The sequence below is a fragment of the Mustela putorius genome, unplaced genomic scaffold, assembly GCF_011764305.1.
Source record: "Mustela putorius furo isolate JIRA1106 unplaced genomic scaffold, ASM1176430v1.1 tig00000596_pilon_pilon_pilon, whole genome shotgun sequence".
NCBI lineage: Eukaryota > Metazoa > Chordata > Mammalia > Carnivora > Mustelidae > Mustela > Mustela putorius.
In genome coordinates, this window is record NW_025421428.1 from 16,374,906 (window position 1) to 16,399,975 (window position 25,070).

Consider the following 25,070-nt stretch of genomic DNA (forward strand, 5'->3'; position numbering starts at 1 on the left):
TGCCCAGCCCGCAGCCCTGCCTCGCGGGAGGCACTGCCAGCCGCTGCTCCCCGAGGCCCCGCCCCGCAGGCCCCGCCCCGCAGGCCCCGCCCCCGCCCGCCAGCTCACCTCGCCCACCGAGGGCTCCTGCTCGCCCAGGCCCACGATGAGGATGCAGTCAGCCTGCCGGATGCAGCGCTGGGTCCACGGTGTGAGCGTGCTGTCCGCCTGGTACAGCACGATCCGGTGGATGTCCTCCTGCTGCCCCAGCCAGCTGGACAGCCGGTACTCATGGATACTGGAAGACAGGCGTGGAGGGACACCGATGCCAGAGCACAGACGGGGTGAGCAGGCACCGGTGCTGCAGACAGGGCAGGAGGGCCCACAGACTCCAGGGGGCTAGGGGAACGCAGAAGGCTGGGTGCGCGCGAGCGTGGAAGGTGCAGCTCAAGGCTGTGCTTGGACCCCCAGGGAGCCGGAAGCTGTCCCACACAAGGGCTGGCGCACCTGTCCAGAGCAGCAGAGCCGAGGCGCTGTTTTACGTTGTCACTGGCCAACAGCAGGACGGGGCCTGAAACACAAACCCGAACTACAGAAAACTGCCCTGGCAGCCCACCTCCCAGGACCAGCAGCCCCAGGGCCTCCAGATCGGGCTCTCTGACCCTCAGTCTCCTGGCTGCACAGAAAGCATTCAGATCTTTGCAACACTGAGACTGTGTGTGTGCTGGGGGCCCAGACCCTGGGAGCAGGGCTGGCTGGAGCCAACACGTGTACTGGAGTATTCAGCCATGTGGAGATGCACATCTTTTCACATCCCCTGTGTCTGATGATGCCCACATGGACGCAGGTGCCAGGGCCTGCCCAGCCAGGAGCACCAGCACCATTATCAGTACATAGGTCCCCAGGGGTGCACCCACAACCCTGGGCTGGAGAGGACCAGAAGTCCTGAGGGCCTCCTTTTTACCCCTACACTTGTACAGAGCTCTCCAAGAGCTTCAGTGAAAAGCGGAGACATGAGAAATCGTTGCCTGTATTTTAACTGGCAGCATCTGCTTTCCTAGAGGCACACAGAATAGGTGTACCTGGTGCAACCAGCGCAAACGCACAGGTGCCTCAGGCTTAAGTAGCAGGGAAGCCACTCCTCCCACGGACTGCGGTGAGGGGGCTCGTCCTGCTGGGACCTGCACTCCTGGCTACAAGCTCGGTTGGTCATCTGCAGGGCTCCTACAGAGGGAGGGAAATCTCTTAGGGCTGGGCTGCATCACGGGCCCTGTTGGGCACCACAGTGATGTGTCTTGCCCACCTCTGTGGGACGTCATATGGGATGCGATGGGACTGGCAGGCTGTGTCTGTCTGCAGGAACACCAAGGAGCCCAGCCCTGAGGCCCTCCAGGGACCCCAGGCTGGGCTCTCCCTGCCCGCTGGCATGTGTCTCCCATGTAGGTACCCCTGCCTAGACTCAGGGGGGCCCTGAGGGACCCCTTAGGGAAGTGTGGAGCCAGCAAAGGTGGGCTCCAGCTCCCGTGGTGACCAATCCTGTCCCTAGCAGGGCTCTGCTGAAGGCCAGGTGGCAGGCAGGACCAGGGCAGGGAGGAGAAACAGGACGGCTCCCCCACACTTGCGTCTGTGGCTCCGTGGGGCACAGCTGACGTGGGGATCTGGCCAGGCTGCTGCTCCAGCCTGCTCTGGCCTGGCTGCCAGACTGCCTCCTTCCCAAACACTGGAAGCTGAGAAAATGGACCACCACCCCCAAGTGCTGGAAGAGAATGGCTTGATATCAGCCTAGAATCTTCCCCCATGAGGGAAAGCAACCTACATAAGCACGGGGACTGGGCTTCGGCAAATGCGTCAGCACAGCAGTGGGCCAAGTTCAGTCTCCCGAAAGGCGCATCTGAGTCGCTGAACATCCCCGCAGACAAAGTGAATCTTGAGTCCTACCTCCCATCATCCCCAGAAGCCATCCCCATGGACTGTAAACTGAACAGGAACAGCAACACCGCGGAGAGTTTAGAAGAACATCTTCATACTTGGGGCAGTGCGCAGTTCCTTCAGGAAAACGCAAAAGCAGTAATGACGGAAGAAAACAGTTGATAAACTGGCCTGAATTAGAGTTAAGAGCTTCTGTTTTCAAAGGACATCATTAGAATAAAAAATCATGCCACAGAGACAGATATGTGCAGTCTTGGCACGCAAACAAGGGACTATGTCCGGGTCACATAAAGAACCATGCCACCACCGAGGAGAAGACGGCCACCCGACCCATGCTGGGCAACCAACGTCTCGGTCACTGGCAGACAGAAACTGAAGCCGCAGGGAGAGGCCACCACACACGTACCACAACACACAGAGACGAGACTGCCCCCCAGAGCAGCGCACCACACACTTCCCCAGCGACTTCATCCAGGGACGCCTGGCTGGCTCTGCCTGGGGAGCGCGCGACACCTTGTGCTGGGGTCGTGAGTCTGAGCCCCACGACGGGCAGGGAACTTCAACAATAACAACATAACCCAAGGCATTCTCTAGGACAGACTGTATGTTGGGCCACAAAGCCAGTCTTAATAAACTTAAAAGTGAAACCATACAAAGTATCATTTTCTGGCCACAATGGTATGAAACCAGAAATCAGTAACAGGAGAACCAGAAGATTCACAAATGTGTGGAAATTAAATGACACCCTCCTGAACTACCCACAGATCAAAGAAGTAGTCTGGACACCAAGGGAAAGAGAAGCACAGCATCCCAAACGCAGGGAGGGAGCCGCTGGCTGTGGAGAGGAGTCCAGAGCTACCCATGTGCTTCAAAGAAAGAAGAAAGATCTCAAATCAGGGACCCAGCTTTCTTTCTTTCTTTAAACCATTTATAGACTTTATTTTTTTTAAATGTACTTAGGTCTAGGGACAAACTGAGCAGAAAGTACACAGAGTTCCCACACGCACCCCTCTCCCCTACCTCCCCATTACTAGCATCCTGCAGGAAGCCGGTCCGTTGTCACAGTCCACGAGCCAGTGCTGACGCATCAGGATGAACGGAAGTCAGGCTGCCTGTCAGGGTCCTTTCTCTTGTACCCTGTCTGGGTCTGGACAGACGCGGAATGACACCTGTCCACCACCGTGCTATCACACGACTATTTTCACTGCCCCACAAGTCCTCCACACACCCTGCTTCCATGCCTCAGGTCCCCTGGCCGCAGGCAAGTGTCATCTTTGCACCATGTCCACAGCTCTGCCTTTTCCAGAGCACCAGAGAGCGGGAACCACAGACTGGCTTCTCTTATTGAGTAACACACACTCACGGTGCATCCAGGTCTTTGGTTTGCTAAGACTTGAAGTTTTTTGCGAAGCACCGAATTTTATACCTTGGGTAAGTAGGAAAAGAACAGCAACTAGACCCGGAGCAAACAGAAGGAAGGAAATAATCTGGATTAGAACAGAGATAAATAAAACGGAGAACAGAAAAATGATAGAAAAAATCAATGAAAACAAAAGTTGGTTCTTTGAAAAAATCAACAAAACTAGATGAATAAAGAATAAAGAGAGAAGACTCAAACCATTAAAATCAGAAATGACAGTGGGACATTACGGATGTGACAGACACAAAATGGAGGGTGCCCAGTGGCTCCATCAGTGCAGCAGTGACCCTTCATCTTGGGGTTGTGAGTTCGAATCCTACGTGGGGTGTAGAGGTTATTTAAAAAACAAAACCTTAAAAAAAAACACCCACCAACTATTACTAGGAAGAAACTTCCTCCATCTATTAAAGGCCACACACGAGCACCCGAGCAGACATCACGGTCAGTGCCGCGGGACCAAGAATTCTCCCAGATGATCAGGAACAAGGTGAGGACGCTGCCCTCGCCACTTCTGTCCGACAGCGTGCTGCAAGTCCAGCCAGAGCACTTAGGCAAAGAAAAGAGATGCAAAAGGTGTCAGACTATAAAGGGAAAAGTAGCATCTGTGCTTGGAGATGATACAATCTTACATGTAAGGAAACCCAAAAAGTCCACCAAAAACTGGCACGAGTAATAAATGAAGTTGTAGGACATAAACATGACACAGAAGTCGGTTATGTTCCTATACACGGGCAATAAACCATCAGGAAAAAAAGAGGTTAAGAAAAGTAACTTATAATAGCATCAAGAAGAGCAAAACATAAGGAATAAACGTAACCAAGGAGACAGACTTGCTCACCGAAAGCCACAAAACGTCGCTGAAAGAGACGAAAGAAGAGAGTGCATGGAAACACGTCCCGCGCTCACGGGCTGGAAGACCGAATGTCGCCAAAGTGCCCGCGCACCGGGGGCGAACCGCGGAGTCCGCACGACCCCTGTCGGAGTCCCAGTGCCGTTTTTTAGAGATGGAGAAAAACCGGTCGTGAAATCCCTGCGGATCTCGGGGACCCTGAGCACTCAGAACCAGCCTGCAGAGGTACGGAGCCCGAGGCCTCCCGCTTCCTGACTCCGGACCTGCCACCGCGCTCGCAGTCAGCACAATGCGGCGCTGGCGCGGAGAGCAAGGCCCAGAAACAGCCCGCGGCCATGGAAACTAGTTCCCGGCGGGTGCCAGCGCCACTCGGTGGGTGCCAGCGCCACTCGGTGGGAGAGAGGTGGCTCCTCATTAATGATAGCAGGAAAGCTGAGTATTTGTAAGCAAAAAAATAAATCTCTACTAAACTTCAAACCTTTTACAAAAATGAGCCTCCAAACAGATAACTAAGTTAAATGAGGAACTTCAGGGGGTTCCCGGGGCGGCTCCGTCGGTTAAGTGTCCGACTCTCTGATGTCAGGACCACAGGGTCGTGTGGATGTGGAGCCTTGTCTTTGCTCACCGCCACACGCACGCACCTTCTCTCAAATACACAAATAAATCTTAAAAAAAATAAACATAGAACTTCAGGCCTTTTGAAAAAACATGGGAGAAAATCGAGGCCCCAGGGCTGGGCGCCGGGTTTTTAGAAATGCTCCTGAAAAGGGAAAAGGAGCTAAAAGGAGGCAGGAGGACACCAGGGCCAGCTGGACACGACCGCGGCGTGCGGTCAGCCCTGCGGAAGCCTCAGGGCAGCGCGGGGGCCGCGGCACCCCCAGCCCAGCCAAGAGCCCGTGTCCGCTCGGGGCGAGGCTTCTCAAACCTCAGCGTAAGAAAACGAAGAACCCAGTCAGAAACAGAGAAACGCCAGAGCGGACGCTCAGACGGGGGAAAGGACGGGAGACATTCCGCTCCAGCCACGGAGACACCGCTGGAGCCGCGACGCACCTTCACTGCCCTCCCGCCACGACGGCAGGAACGGGCGCCCGCCTCTCGGCTGCGGCTCAGGTCCTGATCTCCGCGTCGGGAGTTCGAGGCCCACACCAGGGGCACGATGGGTGTGGCACCTCCTCCAACTAACCGCAGACAGCGACAGGTCCGAGGGCCGGGGGGACAGGGAGGCGCAGGGGGGTGGCGCGGTGCTGGCGGGAGCGTGCAGGGGGTGGTCCCCCACAAGGACGGCAGGCACGCGACCACACACACCCTGTGCCTGCACGTGCACACGGAACCCTTGCCCAGAGAGTCACAGAGTCTCGTTCATAAAAGCCCCAAAGCGAAGAAAGCTGAATGCCCGTCCACAGGTGAGAGGTTCAAGAAACCAGGTGTGTCCGGACCGTCAGCCCACAGTGGAGGGGGAGCACGTGACGGACACGGGTGTCATCTGAGCCGAGTGAACCTGTCTGCAGGGTCACCACGCAGGACCCTGTTCTCAGGGCGCCCTCAGAACCAGACAACCCAGGAGAACAGGGTTAGGGTTGCCAGAGGGGCAGCGGGGCGCTGCGCCTGGTCGCGGTGGCAGGAACCTCCCCAGCAGTCACCATGGCACAGAGCACCACTGACCCTGGGGACCTCTGCAGATGCACCAGTGACCCTCTTGACCTCAACAGTGTGCTGCAGTAGCTTAACCAGGGGGAAGGAACACGATCCTCTCTTTACTCTCTTTACTGTTTTTGTAACTTCCTGTGAATCTGTAATTACTACAAAATAAAGTTTTGGGGTTTTTTTAAAGATTTTATTTATTTATCTGACAGACAGAGATCACAAGCAGGCAGAGAGGCAGGCAGAGAGAGAGAGGAGGAAGCAAGCTCCCCACTGAGCAGAGAGCCCGATGCAGAACTCCATCCCAGGACCCTGAGATCACGACCTGAGCCGAAGGCAGTGGCTTAACCCACTGAGCCATCCAGATGCCCCTAAAGTTTTTTTTTTTTTTTAAACAGAATAAACTTTTATGAAAGTGACACATCTCTGCTGCAGGCCTCAGAGACACGCCGTCGGCCCCGGATGGCATGAGGGACACCCACAGGAGAGGAGCACGAGCCCTGCTTCGGGTGCGGCTGTTACGAGGCAAAGATCAAGACGGACAGCCACGCCTTCTGTGTTGCAGAATTTCGTTTTCAGAATACGTTTTAAGGACCTACAGCAGTATCTTCCAATTTCATAAGTCATTTTTATTTGGTCTTTATTTAATGCTTTCTATTATCGAATGTCTACGTCAGTAGAAACTGAAAATATACAACTTTCTCACGCTGTTTCACGACGGGAACAGAACACTCACTGGGTTTACGATCACGCCACGTTTCCAAAAGACGAGCGCTGGAATCCCCAGTATACCTGCCTCACAGACGACGGACGGACTGCCGTTACCGTCCCTCGCAGTTCTAGAAGGACTCATCAAGGACTGAGACCGCAAAGCGCCTCGGGGCTCGTGCTGGCCCCATCAGTTGAGCGTCCGACTCTTGACTTCGGCGCAGGTCAAGATCTCAGGGTGGGGGGGGATCGAGCCTCGTGTCGGGCTCCCTGCTCAGCACGGAGTTGAGATTCTCTCTCTCTCCCTCTGCCCCCTTGCTCACTCACTCTCTCTCAAATAAATAAAACTTAAAAAAAAAAAAAGGAATACAGAACACTTCACGATTTGGGGAATTTCTAAAAGTTCTCAAAATTTCAATTCCTTGTTGAACTGCAAAGTTTAACAGCTGTCAGGAATTCGGAAATACTACCCAAGCTCCCTGAGCCCAACCAAGGGCATTTTCCACATGGTCAGCCAGCTCCTGCAGCCACCGCACTGTCCCCTCCGGGTAGGAGGCTCCCTGAGCCACAGGTGCAGGAGGGACAGCCCTTGGCCCACAAGACCATGCCCAGCATCAGGACTGTCAGGAGATGCCGGGCGGATGCTCTCCTGCTCCCGTGGCAGCCCTGTCCCCAGCACCCACAAGGGCCAGCTGTGAAGGACTCTGGCGCACCTGCAGAAGAACCAGAGGGACCACCAGGCGAGAGGGGGAAGGCTCCAGAGGACCCAGCTGGCCTCGGGCAGGACTTACCGATGGCGCTGAGGGCGTGCTTGAGCTCCAGGGCGAAGGCGGTGAGGGGCACGTCCTCTGACACAGGCATGACAGCCACCGTGGAGAGGTTGCTGGCGGGGTTCCCGGAGTCCCACTTGCTGCCGGCGGCGTGTAGCCCAAACTGGTGACCTGCGGAGCACAGGGTCGCGTGTTGGCCTAAGGGGCTGGGCTGGCACCGCACAGTATCTCCTGATGCCCCAGGGTACAAGGGCCTGGGAGAGAGGAAAAGGCTCCAGGGTTCGCTCCTGGCGTCCCTAATCCAAGTGTCTTGCGCCTGCCCCCCCCCCCCCACCAGCCTGCCTTTCCTGCTGAAGCAGCGGCCACACTGTGAGCGCCCTGCCTTTCACGCACTCCAGGACTCAGGCCTCACGGATGAGGAAGGCACGGCGCGAGGAAAAGACCCTGTGACCCAGAGAAACCTCGGAGAGTTCAAGTACTCTGCCAGGTGAGGCCACCTACGGTGTTTCCACCATGGGCTCTAGAACCAGTAAGTGCGACCTATGAGGGACGGCAGCCTGAAGCTCGAAGCGACAAGCCAGTGCGGTAAGAGCCCCTGTCCCTGGAACCACAGAGTCTCCGTCCTCTGGGGGGGACCCAGGAAGCTCTGTGAAGCCCTGGGGCCCCCACGCACAGGGAAGGAACCACAGACCCGTTGACCCACAAGGTCACCCATCAGAGGGTCCCTGGAAGTTTATTTCCAACCATGGTCATTTCTGGGCCAGCAGCACCTGTTTTCACGGAGGTGGCTGGGGGGGTCAGCCTCACCCTCCTGCCGGCCACACCCCAAACAGACCCTGGTCTCCTGCAGCCTGGACACACCGAGGGCTCTCTTCCTGGCTCCCTCCTGTCTTTTCTAGTGACCTGTGATGTCAGGACCCTCCATCTGAGGCAGAAGCAAAGGGGACTCTCCTGCCAGCTCCGCATGGCTCTCTCAGCCTTTGCCGGAGCACTGGGAGCTCTGGTTCTGGCCAAGAGGGAGGCGGGGCAGGCACACGCCCCCCGACTGCTGCCCGCAGTCCCAAGGCGGCTCGGAGGGCGGCCGGGCTGGGGCCTCCACTCCTGGGAAGCACTCCACCATGGCCACCAAGGCCGCCAAGGCCACAGTGACCCTGCCCCTCTCCCGCTATAGCCAGGCAGGCTCTCCCGCCCCCCACCCTGGGCCAGGGGCCGCCTCCAGGGCTCTTTCCCAGGGCGGCCAGGCTATAGACACCGTGGGCTGGAGCCCCCCAACTCTCCAGGCCCTGCAGCACAGGGAAATGCCAGGGAGAAGATGCAGAAACAGTTCTCTCACCCCAGGAAGCAGTCCTGGGCTCACTCGCCTCCACATGGCCCACGTGTGAAACCAGCCAGGACCGCACAGCGGCTCTGAGAAACACATAGCAGGGCAGACCGGGGTAACACTGTGAAGGCCTTGAGAACCGAACTAACATCCTAAGAGACAGTCTAACTAACTCCCTTACTAACGAACAGCCAGGACGTGCTCTGGGAGCGTGAGCACACCGACAGTCGGCTAGAACAGAAGAGGCAGGACCAGAGTCCCATGACATTGTGACATCAAGCCTGAAATATAGGGTATAATCCAGAATTAGCAGCTATAACAAAAGCCAGGAAAACCTCGCCTACAACAACGGACAAATGTGACAACAGGTCACAGAATCTGGAATTACTGACAAAAAGGACAAAAAGGCAGTGGCGACACAGCAGCCATGACCAGTAGCACAGGTGCACGCTGCGGTGGAGACAGAAGACAGATTGCGAGAAGGCGTGCGATCTCAACACTGGGGGAAGGGAAAAGCCGGCGGTGCCCCGAGACCTCAGAACCAGTAAGAGAAGGTCTAGCGTTGTGTCCCTGGACTTCCGGAGGATAAAGGGGACAGAACTGAAGGAGTACCTTAGGAAATAAATTCTGGAAACGTCTCACGTCTGTGGAAAGACATGCATCTACGGATTCCAGAAGATGAGCGTGTCGTCTCTACACACTAAGGACAGAGTGTTCAACGCAGCCCGAGAAAGGGACACGGACGTGGGAACAGCCACATCGGGGCTTCTCATCAGAAGCCGTGGAGGCTACAGGCAGCCGCTCCCCGGGGCCAGCCACGCATCGGCAAATTTGTCTTGGGGACAGAGGTGACGCGCAGACGGCTGCGAGAAGGAAGCTCGGACAGTCCGCGGCCAGCAGACCCGGCTGTGAAAGGCGCGTCCTCGGACCGCCAGGAAGGGCCGCCGGAATGAAGGGCAGCGGCCCTTTCCAGCCGAGTCTCCTCTCGTGCTTCCCCAGCCGTTCCCAGGCCGTGGGAGGGGTTCACGGAGCACAACCCTGGGGTCGCGGTGAGGGAGGGGAGCTGTGACCCCACAGCGGCTACGGAGCGCGCCACGGGACGCACGCTGGAGCCGCCACAGACCGCGAACGGACACTCGGAAGGGCTGAGGGAACTCGAGAAGATGGACGGAGAACGACGACGGGGTGGGGGAGACAGGACACTCCGCAGGGGCAGCCACGGATCCCAGCTCGGGAGTAATCGTGCTCAACACGGACGTGTGCACACCGACTGAACAAGCAGTCAGGCGGGGAGGCCCCGGGGCTCCGTGGGTGAAGCGTCTGCCTTCGGCTCAGGTCAGGATCCCAGGGTCCTGGGATGGAGCCCCGTGTCGGGCTCCCTGCTCGGCGGGAAGCCCGCTTCTCCCTCTCCCTACCCTCCGCCAGCTTGTGCTGGCTGTCTCTCAAAGAAATACATAAAATCTTAAAAAAACACACACCAAGTTGTCACGCGGGATGATAAAAATAACACCTGACTATGTGCTTTCCACAAGAAACCCGCTTCGAGCAGACCATGCAGGTGGTCAGAGGTGACATGAAGACACAGCACACGTTGAGCCATGCCTTCATGTACACCGCGGACCTCAGAGTGTGACCTCGTTTGGAAATGGGTCTTTGCAGACACAGTCGATCGAGACGAGCTGTAGTGGACTCGCGGTCACCGTCACACTTTGTGGTCACACTGGGCACGCTGGCCAGCCCAGTCCTTCCACAAAGCACAGTCCTGTGTCCAGGTCGCTGCCAGGAGACACAAGGCTGCCCTCCCACAGTGCCCGAGCCGGCATGGGGCACAGACTACACAGGAGCTGACTAGGGAGCGGCAGGATGAGTCAGAGGCTGAGACAAAGCGGGACGGGAAGCAGAGGAGTGCAGGGCTTGGGGCAGCCAGGCAGGTGCGCTGATGAGGGGCTCCAGCAGAGGGGACCACAGGCCAAGGCAGGTGCAGGTAGTTCCCGCCACCGGGACCAGGACCGGGTGCCAGCGAGCATCGCACAGAGCACCCTCTCGGAGTTAGAACCAGAAGAGAACACATACGCCGACAGGCAAAGTCCCAGCCTGGAGAACCGTGTCACTGGTTCGGCACGGGGCAGACACGGCCGCCCACAAGTACCCCCAGTGCTCGGTTCCAGTCCGCGTCCAACAGGGACCAGGGTTCCCTCCCGCACTGCCCATGTCCGCCTCTGGCAGCCACGGGGCAGGTGTGGCCTCGGGGCCAGAGGGTGGGGCTCCCAAGGACACACCTGTCGCAGTTCCCTGCTGGAGGCTGCCCAGAATCTTCTCACCCAAGAGGTGAATCAGCCGAGTCACAACCTGGGGGCAGAGAAGGAAAGGAGACCGCACGTTGAAACCGAGAAGAGAAGCACCTTGGATCCCCGTTTTCAAAACCACCGTGTCTGCAAACCCCTCGGGGCTGAGGGCAGTGGTGCGGTTGGCAGACTGGTCACTGGGCAGTGGGCCCCACTCTGTGGGATGAGGGTCTGCACCACAGAGAGCCCACTGGAGTCCAGCAGGTGTGAGGGGCACACGTCCTGTGACCTGGCGCCCAGGCCAGGGTCTCCTTTTACTTTCAGGGCAGGGAAGCACCAGGGGCGGCCCCGACCACCCTACAGGCAAGCCAGGAAGGGCTTCCAGGCGCTCCTGAAGGGGCCTGGCCTGGGCAGGATGCAGGCTGGTGTTACATCCTATCTAGGAAGTAGTACACAGCCACATTAATACTGAATTTAGAGTCACAAAGTATTTAAGGTTGGAACGCCAAGATATCTGTAGTTTACTTCAATACTTTTGCATAAAAACAAAGCGAGTTAGATTTTCTGATTGGTCAGGCTTACAGGTGACAGAGGATGTATTGTCTGGGCAGCCTCCCTCGGCATCACCGCTTTGAAGAGAAGCTGCTGTCAGCTTCAGTAAAACCTAGATTGTGTCAGAGAGCACACTGGCGGCACAGATGGGGTGATTCGGAGGCTGCTTCTCCTGCACTCGGCCCCCAGACCCCAGCGTCAGGCTGGCTTCTGGACGGCCCACAGCCCGGAGCTCTGGGGCTGACTGCAGGGAGCAGGCTGAGGCCTTGGGCTCCAGTACCCAGCGGCACCTGCAGACTGACTCGGAGAGCCTCTCTGATCCCCAGGACGCCGGAGTGAAAGCACCCGTGGAGGAGGCAAGTGAGACTGTCCTCATTTTAGGATGTGAGACCAAAAGCAGTTTGCGGAGTGGCCAAAACAGAAGCTAAAAAGGAGTCTGGTTGTTTTTTTATTTTTTTATAACTAATCTAGCATCAGACTGTTCACTGGAGCTAATAAGAAAACCTCACATTATTAGGGAAAATTTTAGTGCACAACAGGTGAGGGAAGAGTCTGTGGCCACACCCCCGTCACCGGGCTGCAGTCACCTGCTTCACACACACCCCGGAAAGCTCCGTTTGCTCACATCTGAAACAATTTCAGGCCGATCCGAAACACAGCACTCAATCCGTCAGCATGTGAGTCTGCATCTCTAGGATCAGAGCCTTCAAAAACATACTCGGGATACAGTTCTCAAAATTACAGATTTATAATGATCCTAATTAGAGATAATTTAACGATTAAATGTATTTTTAAAAATTCTACATCAAGTGAAAAGGTTCAAAATAAGCCCATGAGCACACAAGAAGGTGCTCAATACTTCCAGTCGTCAGAAGGCCAACCCCCCATGAGCACGTCCTGCCGCGACAGCAGCTCATGTCAAGGGGGTCCGAGCGCACGACAGCTGCCCAGTGACTGGGGCCGCACTGGGCTGGGACGTCACTCGGCACCAGCCCCTGGGGGATGATCGGCAGTTTCTGAAAAAGTTCAGCGTCTGTCTCCCCTCTGCCCCTGCCACGCCACCCTCAGGCAGCCCTGAGGAGACGGAAAGCGGCCACAGACCACGCAGAGCAGCCTTTCCGTGGCAGCCTCACGCTGGGAACAGCGCGCACGCCTGTCCGGACGACAGGTGAGCAAGGGTTTCACTCTGCGGTAAAGAGAGCACACCCACGGGGCGCTTGGGTGGCTCAGTGGGTTGAGCCGCTGCCTTCGGCTCGGGTCATGATCTCAGGGTCCTGGGATCGAGTCCCGCATCGGGCTCTCTGCTCAGCGGGGAGCCTGCTTCTCCTCTCTCTCTCTACCTGCCTCTGCCTACTTGTGATCTCTGTCTGTCAAATAAATACATAAAATCTTTAAAAAAAAAAAAAAAGAGAGAGAGACCACACCCATGAGACGCAGGCCTCAGAGACCACGGCAAGCAACAGAAGCCACCAGAGAATACTGTGATCTGTGCTACCTCACTGACATGAATCCCCAGAACAGATAGAGCGGGCAGTGGTCGGGGGGGGGACACTGGCTGGCCACAGCACCCTGGCAGGGCCCCCTCTGCTCTAGGGCACAGAGCAAGCCTGGGGTTGGGGCAAGGTCAGTGCCTGCGCCTTTGTGAGAGGGCCCACGGGGCCGGCTGCTTGGAGAGGCCGTGGGCCCCGCAGCAGCCTGCGTGTGACAGACCAGTATCAGGACAGGCCCTGGGCCCCTGGGAGCCGCCCATGGAGAAGTCTACGCATCCCGGGGCCATGGGCAGGAGAAGAGCATCCCTCTGTGGATTCACCAGGGAACGGCCCTGCAGGAGAGGCCGTGGCCGGGCTTAGCCTGGCTCCCAGGGACCCCGCAGCTCCTGGGGGGCTCCAGCCCACAGACTGGCCCCAGCCACCTTCACAACCGTCCTGCTGTTCTCGGGGGTCTCCCGGGGCTTAGATCCAAGCCCTCCCATTTGAACCCAGGTCACCCCTCACGCCACAGCCGGGCAGGAGCGCTGCCTCCCAAGGGAAGGAGCACAGGAGTGGCTCTCCCCGGTGGCTCTCGGGACAGTGAGTCTGGGGCCGGGCTGGGTGCTCCGAGGCCAAGAGCGCCGTCCCCACGCCGTGTCTGGCAGGTACAGAGTCCTGGGGAGCTGGAAGTGACGGGGTGTAAGGGGCGGTGGCAGCCTGGTGGCTAACACTGGGGGACAGGGGAGGGTGGTCCTGGCGGAGGGGCTGCTCACACTGCCGAGCGGCTCAGGAGGGGCTGGCGTGGGAAGGGAGACCCCTGTGCTGGGCCCCAGACGGGCCTAGCTCCACCGAAGGGACCAGGGGCTCCAGGCCAGAAACGCACAGGACACATCAGAAGGACTCCAAGGGGCCCCCAGGGCCCATATCTGGGGCACAAACATCCAGATGGAAGAGGACAGGAAAGGACTTCAAACCGTCCAGCTGGCACCGGAACTACGGCGGTCCTCCAAGGGGGTCCCTCTCCCCAGGCCAGCTCTGCGTGCCCAGGAGCCTGGGCAGCCCACGGGCGAGACTCCTGGAGTGCAAGGGGCCCCCGGGGATATGTCCCCAGGGAAGGCTCTAAACGGCTCACAAAATGACATCCCGCCCCTGGTTTCCCACTGGGAAGACCCACAGGGATGCTGCAGGGCCTCCATCCAAGCCCTGCTTGCGAAGTGTGGTTTCCCGACTGGCTGTGCCCTTAGGAGCCCTGCCACTCTGGCCGGGAGGCCCCGCGGGCACACAGGGGTCTCAGCTCTATTGCTGTCTCGTAAACTCTCCTGATCCGTTCCCTTGGAGGTTTCCGCCAACAAGACCCATGTTCTCTGCAAATGTCACGAGTACCCCTTTTCCAAGTGGACACCAGCCGTTTCATTTTTCAACCTTTTCTGCTAGGGGAGGAGAGGCCTGTCCATCCTGGACTCAGGAGTTCCAGAATAAATCGTCTGTTCTAGTCCGAAGCTTTTTTCACTTCTACTCTGAGTGTTTACTACTTGTGGCTGAATTCTGCAAAAACCCTGATATAATCCTAAGGGTCTTCCTTTTACTTTTTCCCATAATTGATTACGTTTTAATAATTTTCTGACACTGGGCTAACATTCCTTGAATGCACCCTTATTAAATAGCATTTTTTATTGTTGATTTACTCAAACATAGAGTATTTGTAGCTATGCCACAAATGCTTTTCCGTATTTTTATCAAGTTTCAAATGAAAATTAACTTCATAAAATGAACTGGGGTATGTTCCTTGTGTTCTAGAGCAGACAGGTGCGCCGGACAGGCCCACGTGGTGCCGAGGGGGAAGGACGGGCCGTCTCGCTGCGGCCAATCTTCTCCAACCCCTGAGCTCAGAGGCTCTCCCCTGTCCCCAGTCGCACACCTACCACTTCGGAGCAGGGAGGCCAGCACCGGAAAGCCAGCCACACTAACTGCCCCGGGAGCAGCACAGGCTCCCCTCATTGTGCGGCTGGCCGCTGGCCGCTGGCCCAGGCTCCATCTCCCATCTCTGAATCCCGAGTTCACCTTCCGTGAGGCAGCACAGAGAAAGGCCCGTGCTGCGGAAACCGCACATTCCCCGGGCTCGCTCCGGTGCTTGCTGGGACTCCTCGCTGGTTCTAAACACCACTCGGGACATCGCTCGACTTGTGGGATGGGCCAGGCCGGCCTCACTCGCTGGATCCCCGCGTCCCCCTCCTGCCTCCTGGCAGTGCCCAAGTCACCCGTCCCAAGGCCCTTACCCCCACGCGCTGGTCCACATGACATTTCCTTTAAAATGTGCCTGTGCCAGGTCACTCCAATCCGTACCTCCCCTGGTGCTGAGCAGGACGCAGCCCTGTGCCTGAAAATCCTGGTCCCTGAAGGCGGCTGGCAACAGGAGTGCTCACCTGTGGGTACCTGCGCTTGATGGAGGTCAGGGCTCCCGCTGGAAGCTTGGCCAGCTCCGAGTCCCGAACAGCATGTACCGTGGTCGCCCGGGCCTGGTGGGTGAGCGTCTCCACCTGCAGCAGAGAGGCTGGGGAGGCACGGCTGTACCGCCGACGCCGACGCGCGCCAGCGCTGCAGGCCCGGCTGGCCGCACTCTGAACCCAACCAGAAGGCAGAGCACACGGCGACCCTTCTGGAATGCAGTGTATGGGGGGAACGGGAGGAAAAGGGGCGAGTGCGGTTGGAGAAGCATCAGTGAGAGCTGGCAAGGGAGCGTGCTGCCGGCAGCGCCGGGACCTGGGTCCGGCACCCAGAAGGGACCGGCCGGGGCCTCATCCTACACGCAAGTCTCAGAGGAACCACCTCGAGGCATGTTTCCCTGGACGGGGTGAAGCGGCCGACCCAGCCCTGGCGCTGCAGCCTGGGTCAGAGCATGCACATCAGGCCCCCAAGAGAGGTGCCCCAGGTGGGGGGCAAGAGTCCTCCACAGGTCACTTCCAGGGCCCCCCCCAACCCGGGCAGTGGGCCAGCAGTCACCACAGCGCAGGGCACGGCGGGAGGGAGCCCAGCCGTACCACACCGATGAGGTCCCCGCGGCCGTACTCGCCCGCCAGGCGCTTTTTGCCGTCGTCCTTGTGGGTCACGGAGCGCAGCCGGCCGCTGAGGACGATGTAGGTGCAGTCCGACTTGTCCCCCTGCCTGCGGAGGCAGAGGCTGTTGGACCGGAGGGGCAAGGCCAGGAAGCCCTCCAGCACCGGTGGGGGGAAGAATGCAATCTTCTCACTGTATTCTTTTTGTTTGGGAAAACACAGTTGTTTCACATTAAAATATACATATGCTGGGCGCCCCTGGGGGGCTCAGTTAAATGTCTGCCTCGGCGCAGGTCGTGAACTCTGGGTCCTGGGACCGAGTCCCATGTCGGGCTCTCTGCTCGGCAGGGAGTCTGCTTCTCCCTCTGGCCCCCCCGCCCCGCCGCTAATGAGCAGGCGCTCTCTCAAATAAGATCTTTGAAAAAAAATAAAGGGCTTTAAAAAAAGTAAATAAAAACGCATAGGCTAATACATAAATGGCTTATTGGTTTTTAAATAAACAACGAAATACTTAAAATCTCCTTAGTTTGAATTTTCAGTTATCACAAAAGTCAACAGCTGTAACCCTATCTGTGCCCCCGGCTGAGACACAGAGCTGCGGGCACCCGGACGGCATCGCAGGGACACCGAGCGCACGGGCACCTGCCGCAGCGCCATTTAGCGTCACCTCTGCTGGGCCACCTCGAGGGCAGCAGGGACTTGCAGGAATGACGCGGGGAGATGCCCGTGAGACAGCGTGCGTGTCCGAGTGTGCGCACGCCCGGGGCGGGGAGCACAGGGGCGCAGCGGAGTCCATCAGCGGCACCGCCTCCCCCGGGGGCACGTGCGGAGGGCCAGCCCCCCCCCACCCCGCGGGCCGCACCTGTACACCGCGCGCCCGGCTTCCACCTCCATCCAGTCCAGCGCAAAGTCCATCTGCCGCACGAAGGATGACACCCGCTTCACCACAGTGTGCGCGACGCCCAGGACCACGGTGGGCTGCTTCCGCATGATTCTGCCGGTGAGCCCAGAGTCACGCCCGCCCCACCACGGCCGGCAGCCACTCCTGCCAGGGCCACCCCTGCCCTCCAGGCCACAGCACTTAAGAGGTGGCAGGACCCATACCCCGTTCACCAAACTTGCAACATAATGCCACGTCGCAAGTGACAGACACGGGCCCAGGGCTAGACAGAGCGCAGTGCCCACTCAGCCGCCTGCTCCGTCGTGGCCCGTGGACAGCTGCCCTGGGACAGGCCGCGGAGCCCCTGCCCACTGCCATCTGCCCCCCAGATGTGCTCTGAGCACAGGCCTCACGTGGGGGCCTGGCCCAGTAGTGGGATGTGAAGTCCCTGCCCCCACAGTGGGCCGTGAAGTCCAGAGGGGGCGGGGAAAGGAGATGAGAGGCACCAGACAGGGGGAGGCCGAGAGGTTGGGGGGCGGCCGCCACGCGGGGCCTTGAGTCGGGGAAGGCGCTGAGAGGTTCCTGGGCACAATGGGGTCCCTGGCAGGCTCTGGCCAGCAGGAACACGACGGCTCCGGTTCCCTGTTGCCGTCCGTCAACAGGCTGCTGGGGGCAAGGGTGGAAGCAGGCAGCCCCAGAGTATGGAGGCTTCTGGAGAGCAGCAGCAGGGCTGTGGTCAGCTCAGGGGCCGCAGTGGGACTGGGGCTACTCCAGGACTCGGCCCGAGCAATGGGCTAAGAGGCAGAAGTCCCAGAGCAGACAGAAGGTGGAACAGGAGCAATCGGAGGGTGGGGGTGGGGTGGGGGGGCTGCAGATCTACGGTTCAGCTGCGGACAGCAGACTGAGGAATCCCTGAGGTACCCCAGACGGACGTCAGGACAGCCAACACACAAGCCTGCACTCAGGAGCGAAATCCGGGGGGAGGCCCAGGACTGGACGAGATCGCCCAGGACACCTGTCAGACCATGTCTACAGGGCAGGAGCTGCCGATGGCAGGAGACTCATGCTGTCGGCACGTGCACGCCGACACGCTCACAGGGACTCAGGCTGAGGACACCGCTGGGCCTGGGCAGGCTGACGAGGCCCTGCCTGCTCCCAGGCTCAAGGATGCCATGGACCGTGTCTTCCTGAAGAGGAGCTGCAGTCCTGGGGCTAACCCCGTAGTGCCACAAGCCCTTCCTGCCACCTCACCCCACAGGCCTTGCCCTTGTCCCCGGGACTCCTGTCTCCAGTGTGAGAAGGGCCAGAGGCAGGACCCCGAGAGGTGCCTGACGTGGGCCCTGCCACGGCCTCACCTGCCCAGGAACCACCCAGGCTGGCCTGGACTCACTCATAGAAGTGAGCCTTGGAGATGGAGAGGAAGCTGCAGTCCCTGTTGGCCTTGATGGTGAAGGTGAGGGGCTCCCCTGTGAGCACAGCCAGCTGGCCCGCCATCTCCCCGGGGCGCACGACGAACAGGCAGGTGTCCTCTTCGCTGTCAATCTTCCGCTGGTACACGTGCAGCAGCCCCGACACCACAAATAGGATGTTCACGTCCTGACCAAACAAGGGGTGTGGGCTGGAGGCCACGGGGGCTGGCTGTGGGCTGCACTTCTCCTGTGCCTGTGCTGTCTCACGTCACTGTTCCTGGGCTGGGCTCTCCCAGAAGAAGTGTCAGCAGGGTCCATGGTTTCACCGTTTGATGATCAATCACAGGGGGTCAGTTCTCTGGTGGCAGAGAGCCTGGCCGCAGACGCACACCCCTCCCACACACCAGCTGGCCTGCGCAGCCACACGGCCCTGCTGCCCGGGAGACGCCGTCCAGAGGCCTCCACATGTGCTGCCTTCTCTCCCCACGCGGCCCTGCTGAGTCTCCCTGACCCCACACACTACACGTCTGCCAGGCGTGCCCGTGAGACTGCTCCGAGGCCAACCTCACTGTGTCCATTACCTGCCTATCTCCAGACCTGCTCACCCCTATTCTGGTCAGACCACTCCTCTCTGGTCTGAGCAGGAAAGGGCCAGTGCAGGGCTCTGGGAGGCCTGAGAGCAAGGCTTGGCCCTCAGGTCTGGGAGGCCAGGGGCAGATGGGCAGGCTCCACACCCCGTGTCCCCCAAACTGCCTCTGAGGGGTCCCCGGGCACTGGGTGCCATAGAAGGCAGTAGTGAGGACTGAGGTCTGTGAACAGGCGAGGGCTCTCCTGACCCTTGGCCCTGACTGACTGGGCACAAGAGAGTCAGCCAGCAGTGTGCTTCCTCTGGGGAGAGGAAGAGCCTCTCCTGGTCATGGCGCAGACCAGAGGGAATAAGGGGTAGAGAGAGAAGCGGGGACACTGATGCCCTTGGACACCCGCAGAGCATCCCCTTGGGGGCCTCACACCACCCTGCTCCCAGGCTGGACCTCCAAGCCTTCCCCATCCAGGGCTTATAGGCGCCTGCTGCCAGGGCACGTCTGTCCCCACGTCCACCCCTGGGTCTGCATTGCTGGCTGCCGTCACCTCGACCCCTTGGGACAGTGGTGGAGGGCCCAGGCTCGGCCTGCTCATCCAACAAGAAAGACCCGCCGTCTCATCAAAGCTGCTCTAAAAGCAAACCAGACAAAACACTGTCCACCAGGAGTGCAGGGGCCAGAGAAAGCACAACTCCTGCAGAGAGAGACGCCCTGACCATGCCAGCAGCGGGGGAGACGAGGCAGGAGCTGTGGAGGTTTTGCTTGCCCAGCAGAGTGTGGCTTTCAGAACCAGAAATCAGGTTCATTTCACTAAAAAAAAAAAAATTTGTTTTTCACCTGTATTTGGATTTGAGAATTGGGAAAACAAAAGCGTCTCTCCTGCACCAGACTGTGAGATCGGTGGTGACTCTCGTACAAACGTGCGGACACAGGCATCTGTGAGCGCGGACACGCACCCTCCCCCGCGAGGACGGGCAGGGTGACTGGCACCATGTTCGCAGACACCCCCACAGTCTGGGATAAGGAGCGCCCCAGGGCCAGGGGCCACGGGCCCTGCATCGCACGACCGACGCCGGGCAGCCCTGGGGACCGCTCCCTCCGACCGCGGCCCTGGGCTCACCTGGTCTCCCTGCCTCGACACCACCGTGCCCCCCGGAACGTGGAGCAGCGACACCCGGTCATCCAAGAGTGAGGGGTCCTACAAACAACGCAGGGGTCAACACAGGGAGGCGGCCCTGGCCTCCACGAGGAGCACGGACGGACCGTGCCGAGGAACACTGCCAGGCCGCACCCTGCACAGCCGCCCACGGCAAACGGGTGCCCTTGGCGTAGGACACCCCATCATGGGGCCCCAGGGCCTCACAGGCTGAACCTCCAGGAGCTCCGGCGGGCTCCGCAGGAAGCGGAGAAAATGCCCTTGGGCCTCCAGCAGGGGAGGGAAAGGAACCACCCTGAATCCACCAGCACTCTCTGCTCCACGGGCCTGCCCTTGGGGTAAATGGTTTCAGCAGAGCCTAGGCTTCTGGGGTCCACAAGGCCTTCGCTAACCAGGGAAGGGGAGGTCAGGGTGAGGCAGTGTAGCCCGGACGCGCAGGCCTCACTGCAGACAGATGGACGGAGGGGTCACAGTGTGCCCCGCTCCCTGTGCCTGACCGCCCTGGGACCCAAGTTCTGTTGGCTGCAGTGCCTTCTCTTTCTTTATCAATGATAAACTTAATATAACCAGTGTTGTTAAAAGCAACAATTCAAGACCATGAATCTGTTCAAAGGTGCAGAGGGTTGTTGCAAGGCCAGCTGGCAGTGATGAAATGCTGGGGTGTGGAGTCAGGGTGCGCGGACGGCCCAAGTGAGGAAGACGCCTCCTTCCCCCACTGCCCCTCTTCAAGCCCAGAGCCCCTGGGAAGCATGAGCAGAGGCGGTGCGGGTGTGCGGTGGCCGGCCGGCCCATCCTATGCTTCCCAGAAGCCTAGACAGCAGGCCCCCGAGGCTGCTGTACCCTCAGAGGCCAAGCAGGAGCCACATGTTGGAGCCTGCTTCTCTCTCTGCCTCTGCCTGCCTCTCTGCCTACTTGTGATCTCTCTCTCTCTATCTGACAAATAAATAAATAAATAAAATCTTAAAAAAAATCAATGGTCTGAACACACCAATTAAAAGACAAAGGTTGTCAGACTAGCCAGAACTAGAAGTTGTCTCCAAGAAACCCAACTTAAATGTAAAGACACACGCAGACCAAAGTAGATGAACAGAGAAAGACGGGTAGTGCTGGTCAGAGAAAGCAGAAGCAGTTCTATGCGCCTCGGGTGAAGCCGATTCCAGAGAAGGAAGGTTAGCAGGGAGGGCAGGCATCACACAGTGAGGAAGCGTCAGTTCTCAGACACACGACAACCCAATGTAATGTGTGCGCACCTGACAACAGAGCACGAGCCTGCGGGAGACAGACCGACAACGGCAGGACAAACAGACGGATTTGCGACAACAGCTGGAGACTTCCGTCTACTCTGTCGGAAACACACAGACCTGGCAGCAGAAAGCCAGTGAGGACACAGCTGGCCTCAACAGAACCATCCAACACCCGGGCAGAAGTCCCATCTATGATCACTTCACACAAAGAGGCAGAACGCAGCCTTCTCACGTGAACACTCACGTGAACTTCTCACGTGAACCCCCTACCTTCCGCCATAAACCCCATCTCCGGAAATTCAAGAAAATGCTAATCACACAGCGTCTGTTCTCAAAGCACAGAGCGATGACCCTAGAAGTCTTAACAGAAAGATAAATGGGAGATCTGAAAATACTTGGAAATTCAACAACACCCAATGTGGCGCTTGAATTCACAATCCCAAGCTCAACCCACTGAGCCCCCCAGGCGCCCGAACAACACACTTATTTTTTAAAAAAATATTTAATTTATTTATTTGACAGACAGAGATCACAAGTAGGCAGAGAGGCAGGCAGAGAGAGAGGAGGAAGCAGGCTCCCCGCGGAGCAGAGAGCCCGATGCGGGACTCGATCCCAGGACCCTGAGACCATGACCCAAGCTGAAAGCAGAGGCTTTAATCCACTGAGCCACCCAGGCGCCCCAAACCTTTCTTTCTTTTTTTTTTTTTTTAAAGATTTTTATTTATTTATTTATTTGACACAGACACACACACACACACACACACACACTGAGAGAGGGACCAGAAGCAGTGGGATTGGTAGAGGGAGAATCAGGTTTCCCGCCAAGCGGGGAGCCCGATGTGGGGCTTGATCCCAGAAACACTTTTTAAAAAAAGATGTTTATTTACTTATTTTGGGGGGTTGTCGGCAGAAGGAGAGAAGCAGACTCCCTGCTGAGCGCAGAGCCCTCATCAGTAAAACTGACAAGCCCGTAGCCAGACTAAGAAAAACGGAAAAAAAAGTAAATTATTCATCCCAGAAATGAAAGACGGGTCATCACTACAGAAGCCAAACTACGTAAAAGGATAACAAAAGAACACTATGAGCAACTCTACGTTCAACAACGTGGTGACTGAGACGAAATGTGCCCATTCCTTGAAAGACACAATCCACCGACATTCACACAAGACACCACCTGAATAAGCCTCTATCTATTAGGAAATCCAATCAGCAATCAATAACCTTCCAAAACAGAAAGCACCAAGCCCAGACGGGCTGGTTCCCTGGTAGATTCTACCAAAGATATAAGGAAGAGATTCTAACAGTTCTTTATAGGGGTACGTGGGGGCTTGGTCAGGGACACCTCCGCCTCCGCTCAGGTCACGACCCTGGAATCGAGCTCCACGTTGGGATCCCTGCTCTGCCGGGAGCCTGCTTCTCCCTCCGCCCCCTGCTCATGCTCCCTCTTTCTCCCTTTCTTTCTTTTTTTTTGGTCAGAGAGAGCGAGTACAGGCAGACAGAGTGGAAGGCAGAGTCAGAGGGAGAAGCAGGCTCCCTGCGGAGCAAGGAGCCCGATGCGGGACTCGATCCCAGGACGCTGGGATCATGACCTGAGCCGAAGGCAGCCGCTTAACCCACTGAGCCACCCAGGCGCCCCTCTTTCTCCCTTTCTAATAAATAAATAAAATCTTAAAAAAAAAATTCTCTACAATCTCTTTCAGAAAATGGAATTCTTCTTAGCTCATTCAATGAGGCCGGAATTTCTCTAACACAAAAACCAGAGGAAAACATTACTAGAGAACAACAGACCAGCACCTCCAGGAACACAGGTGTGAAAATTCCCAAAACGGCATCAGCCGGTCAAACCCAACAACATATACAAAGAATTAACACACAACAACCAAGTGGGGTCTGTCCAAGGTAGGCAAGGCTGGTCCAACATTTGAAAATCAACTGATGTAATTCATTCCATCAACAGACCAACACAGATAAATCGCATGGTCCCATCAACAGATGCAGACAAGCACGCGACAAAACCCAACCCCCAATCACCACAAAAACTCTCAGTAAACCAGGAATAGAGGGGGACTTTCTCAGCTTGATAAAGACTACCCACAAAAACCTACAGTTCACATCACCTCATCTTAATGATGAGAAACTGGATATTTTCCAGCTAAGATCAGGTACAAGGCAAGGATGTCACCTCACCATTCCTTTCCAACATTGTGCTGGAAGTCCTTGACAATGCAATAGGCAAGAAAAGGAAATACAGGGGCGCCTGGGTGGCTCAGTTGTTAAGCCTCTGCCTTCGGCTCGGGTCATGATCTCGGGGTCCTGGGATCGAGTCCCGCATCGGGCTCTCTGCTCCGCAGGGAGCCTGCTTCCTCCTCTCTCTCTCTGCCTGCCTCTCTGCCTACTTGTGATCTCTGTCAAATAAATAAATAGCATTAAAAAAAACAGACTATTTCTTAAAAAATCTCTATGTATATCTACTTATATAATCAGAATCCCTCCTTCCTGCACAAAAGTTAGCTCTGTCTCATTAAATCTCAGAAAGGTAAAGCAAGACAATGTTTAAACAACAATACAGAAAACATCTTCATGAAGTTGAAGTAAGAAACAATTTCTTAAGCAAGGCACAAAAAGCACGAAGCATAAAGGAAAAGCCTGGTAAGTTCACAGTTATAATTAAGAACTTCTGTCCAGGCACCATTCAGAAAGCAAAAAAAGCAAATGATAGAGCAGATCATTTGCAAAACAGACTCTTCTTTAGAAAATGTAAAGAAATGCTTACAGTCAAAGAGGGACACAGAGAATGGGCAGAAGTCCCAAACCGCCGCCTCCCAAGAAGCAGGCAAAGGAGACGTGTGGAAGATGCCCAGCCCTACTAGGATCAAGAAAACGTCATTCAAACCAAAAGCTGGGGCGCCTGGGTGGCCCAGTCGTTAAGTATCTGCCTTCAGCTCAGGTGGTGATCCCGGGATCTTGGGATCGAGCCCCGCATCGGGCTCCCTGCTCTGCAGGAACCCTGCTTCTCCTTCTCCCTCTCCCCCTGATCGTGTTCCTTCCCACTGTGTCTCTTTCTGTCAAATAAATAAATACAATCTTAAAAAAAAAACCAAAAAGCTGCACTCAACATTGTGCCCGTTTTACCTGAAACGGAAAAGGCTGAACACCTGGACACTGTCATGCGTGCAAGGCTACGGGAGCCCCTCATCTGGGCGGGGGGACGCACAACTTCCAGGACACAGACATGTCATGTCCACTCATGTCCCTCCACAGCGTGGAAAGGGACGGACACTGAGTCCTGTGCTGGCAGAGCCTCCAGGACCAGCAACCATGGGGGCAGTCACAGACGGGCCACCAAGCCAGGAACAGCAGGCCCAGGGGCCACACGGGATGAGTCCCCACGCGGGCTCTGGGCAGTGAATCCTGGAGAGGAGGGGCCGGGCCACAGAGGGCACCCAGCTGGTTTTGGGGAGCGGCTAACAGTTTGGTCCCTGGCATGGTGGCTCCATGGGCACCACATCCTTCTGTACAAGGCATTCGCGACTCCTTAAGATGTGAGGGGAGAAAATGATAAAGAGGAAACGGGAGCGTGGCGAGGACCCAGTCAGGAGATGGTCACTCCTGGCGCGACTTACAGGGCATCCTGGGCGTGCCCGAAGTGTGCAGAGCGCACAGGGTGCTCGGCCCGCTCCTGCCCCTGCAAGCACGTGGGGGAGGGCCAGGGGTGCTGAGAAGACGGTGCCAGGGAGAAGGTGTGCAAAGCCAGCAGCAGCAGGTCACCATCCTGAGCCGTCCCAGAGGGAGCCCCGCCTCAGGCAGGGCCTGTGGGGGCCCC

The 25,070-nt window shown here is 57.4% G+C and overlaps 1 protein-coding gene across 4 annotated transcripts in view; it reads right to left on the reverse strand.

Moving 5' to 3' along the window:
* PNPLA7 (patatin like phospholipase domain containing 7) overlaps positions 1-25,070 on the reverse strand; it is a 57,520-nt gene that overhangs the window by 13,044 nt on the left and 19,406 nt on the right. For all 4 annotated transcript variants that reach the window (XR_006607486.1, XM_045082812.1, XM_045082811.1 and 1 more), the window contains 9 exons: positions 19,968-20,045; positions 18,248-18,453; positions 16,840-16,971; positions 15,963-16,086; positions 15,348-15,461; positions 10,898-10,967; positions 7,319-7,468; positions 487-550; positions 109-277 (listed from right to left, as the gene is read on the reverse strand). Coding sequence is in view for 3 of the 4 variants with exons in the window: in XM_045082812.1 (XP_044938747.1) it covers positions 109-277; positions 487-550; positions 7,319-7,468; positions 10,898-10,967; positions 15,348-15,461; positions 15,963-16,086; positions 16,840-16,971; positions 18,248-18,453; positions 19,968-20,045 (1,107 nt within the window). In the remaining variant the exon portion in view is untranslated. The remainder of the gene's footprint in view (positions 1-108; positions 278-486; positions 551-7,318; positions 7,469-10,897; positions 10,968-15,347; positions 15,462-15,962; positions 16,087-16,839; positions 16,972-18,247; positions 18,454-19,967; positions 20,046-25,070) is intronic.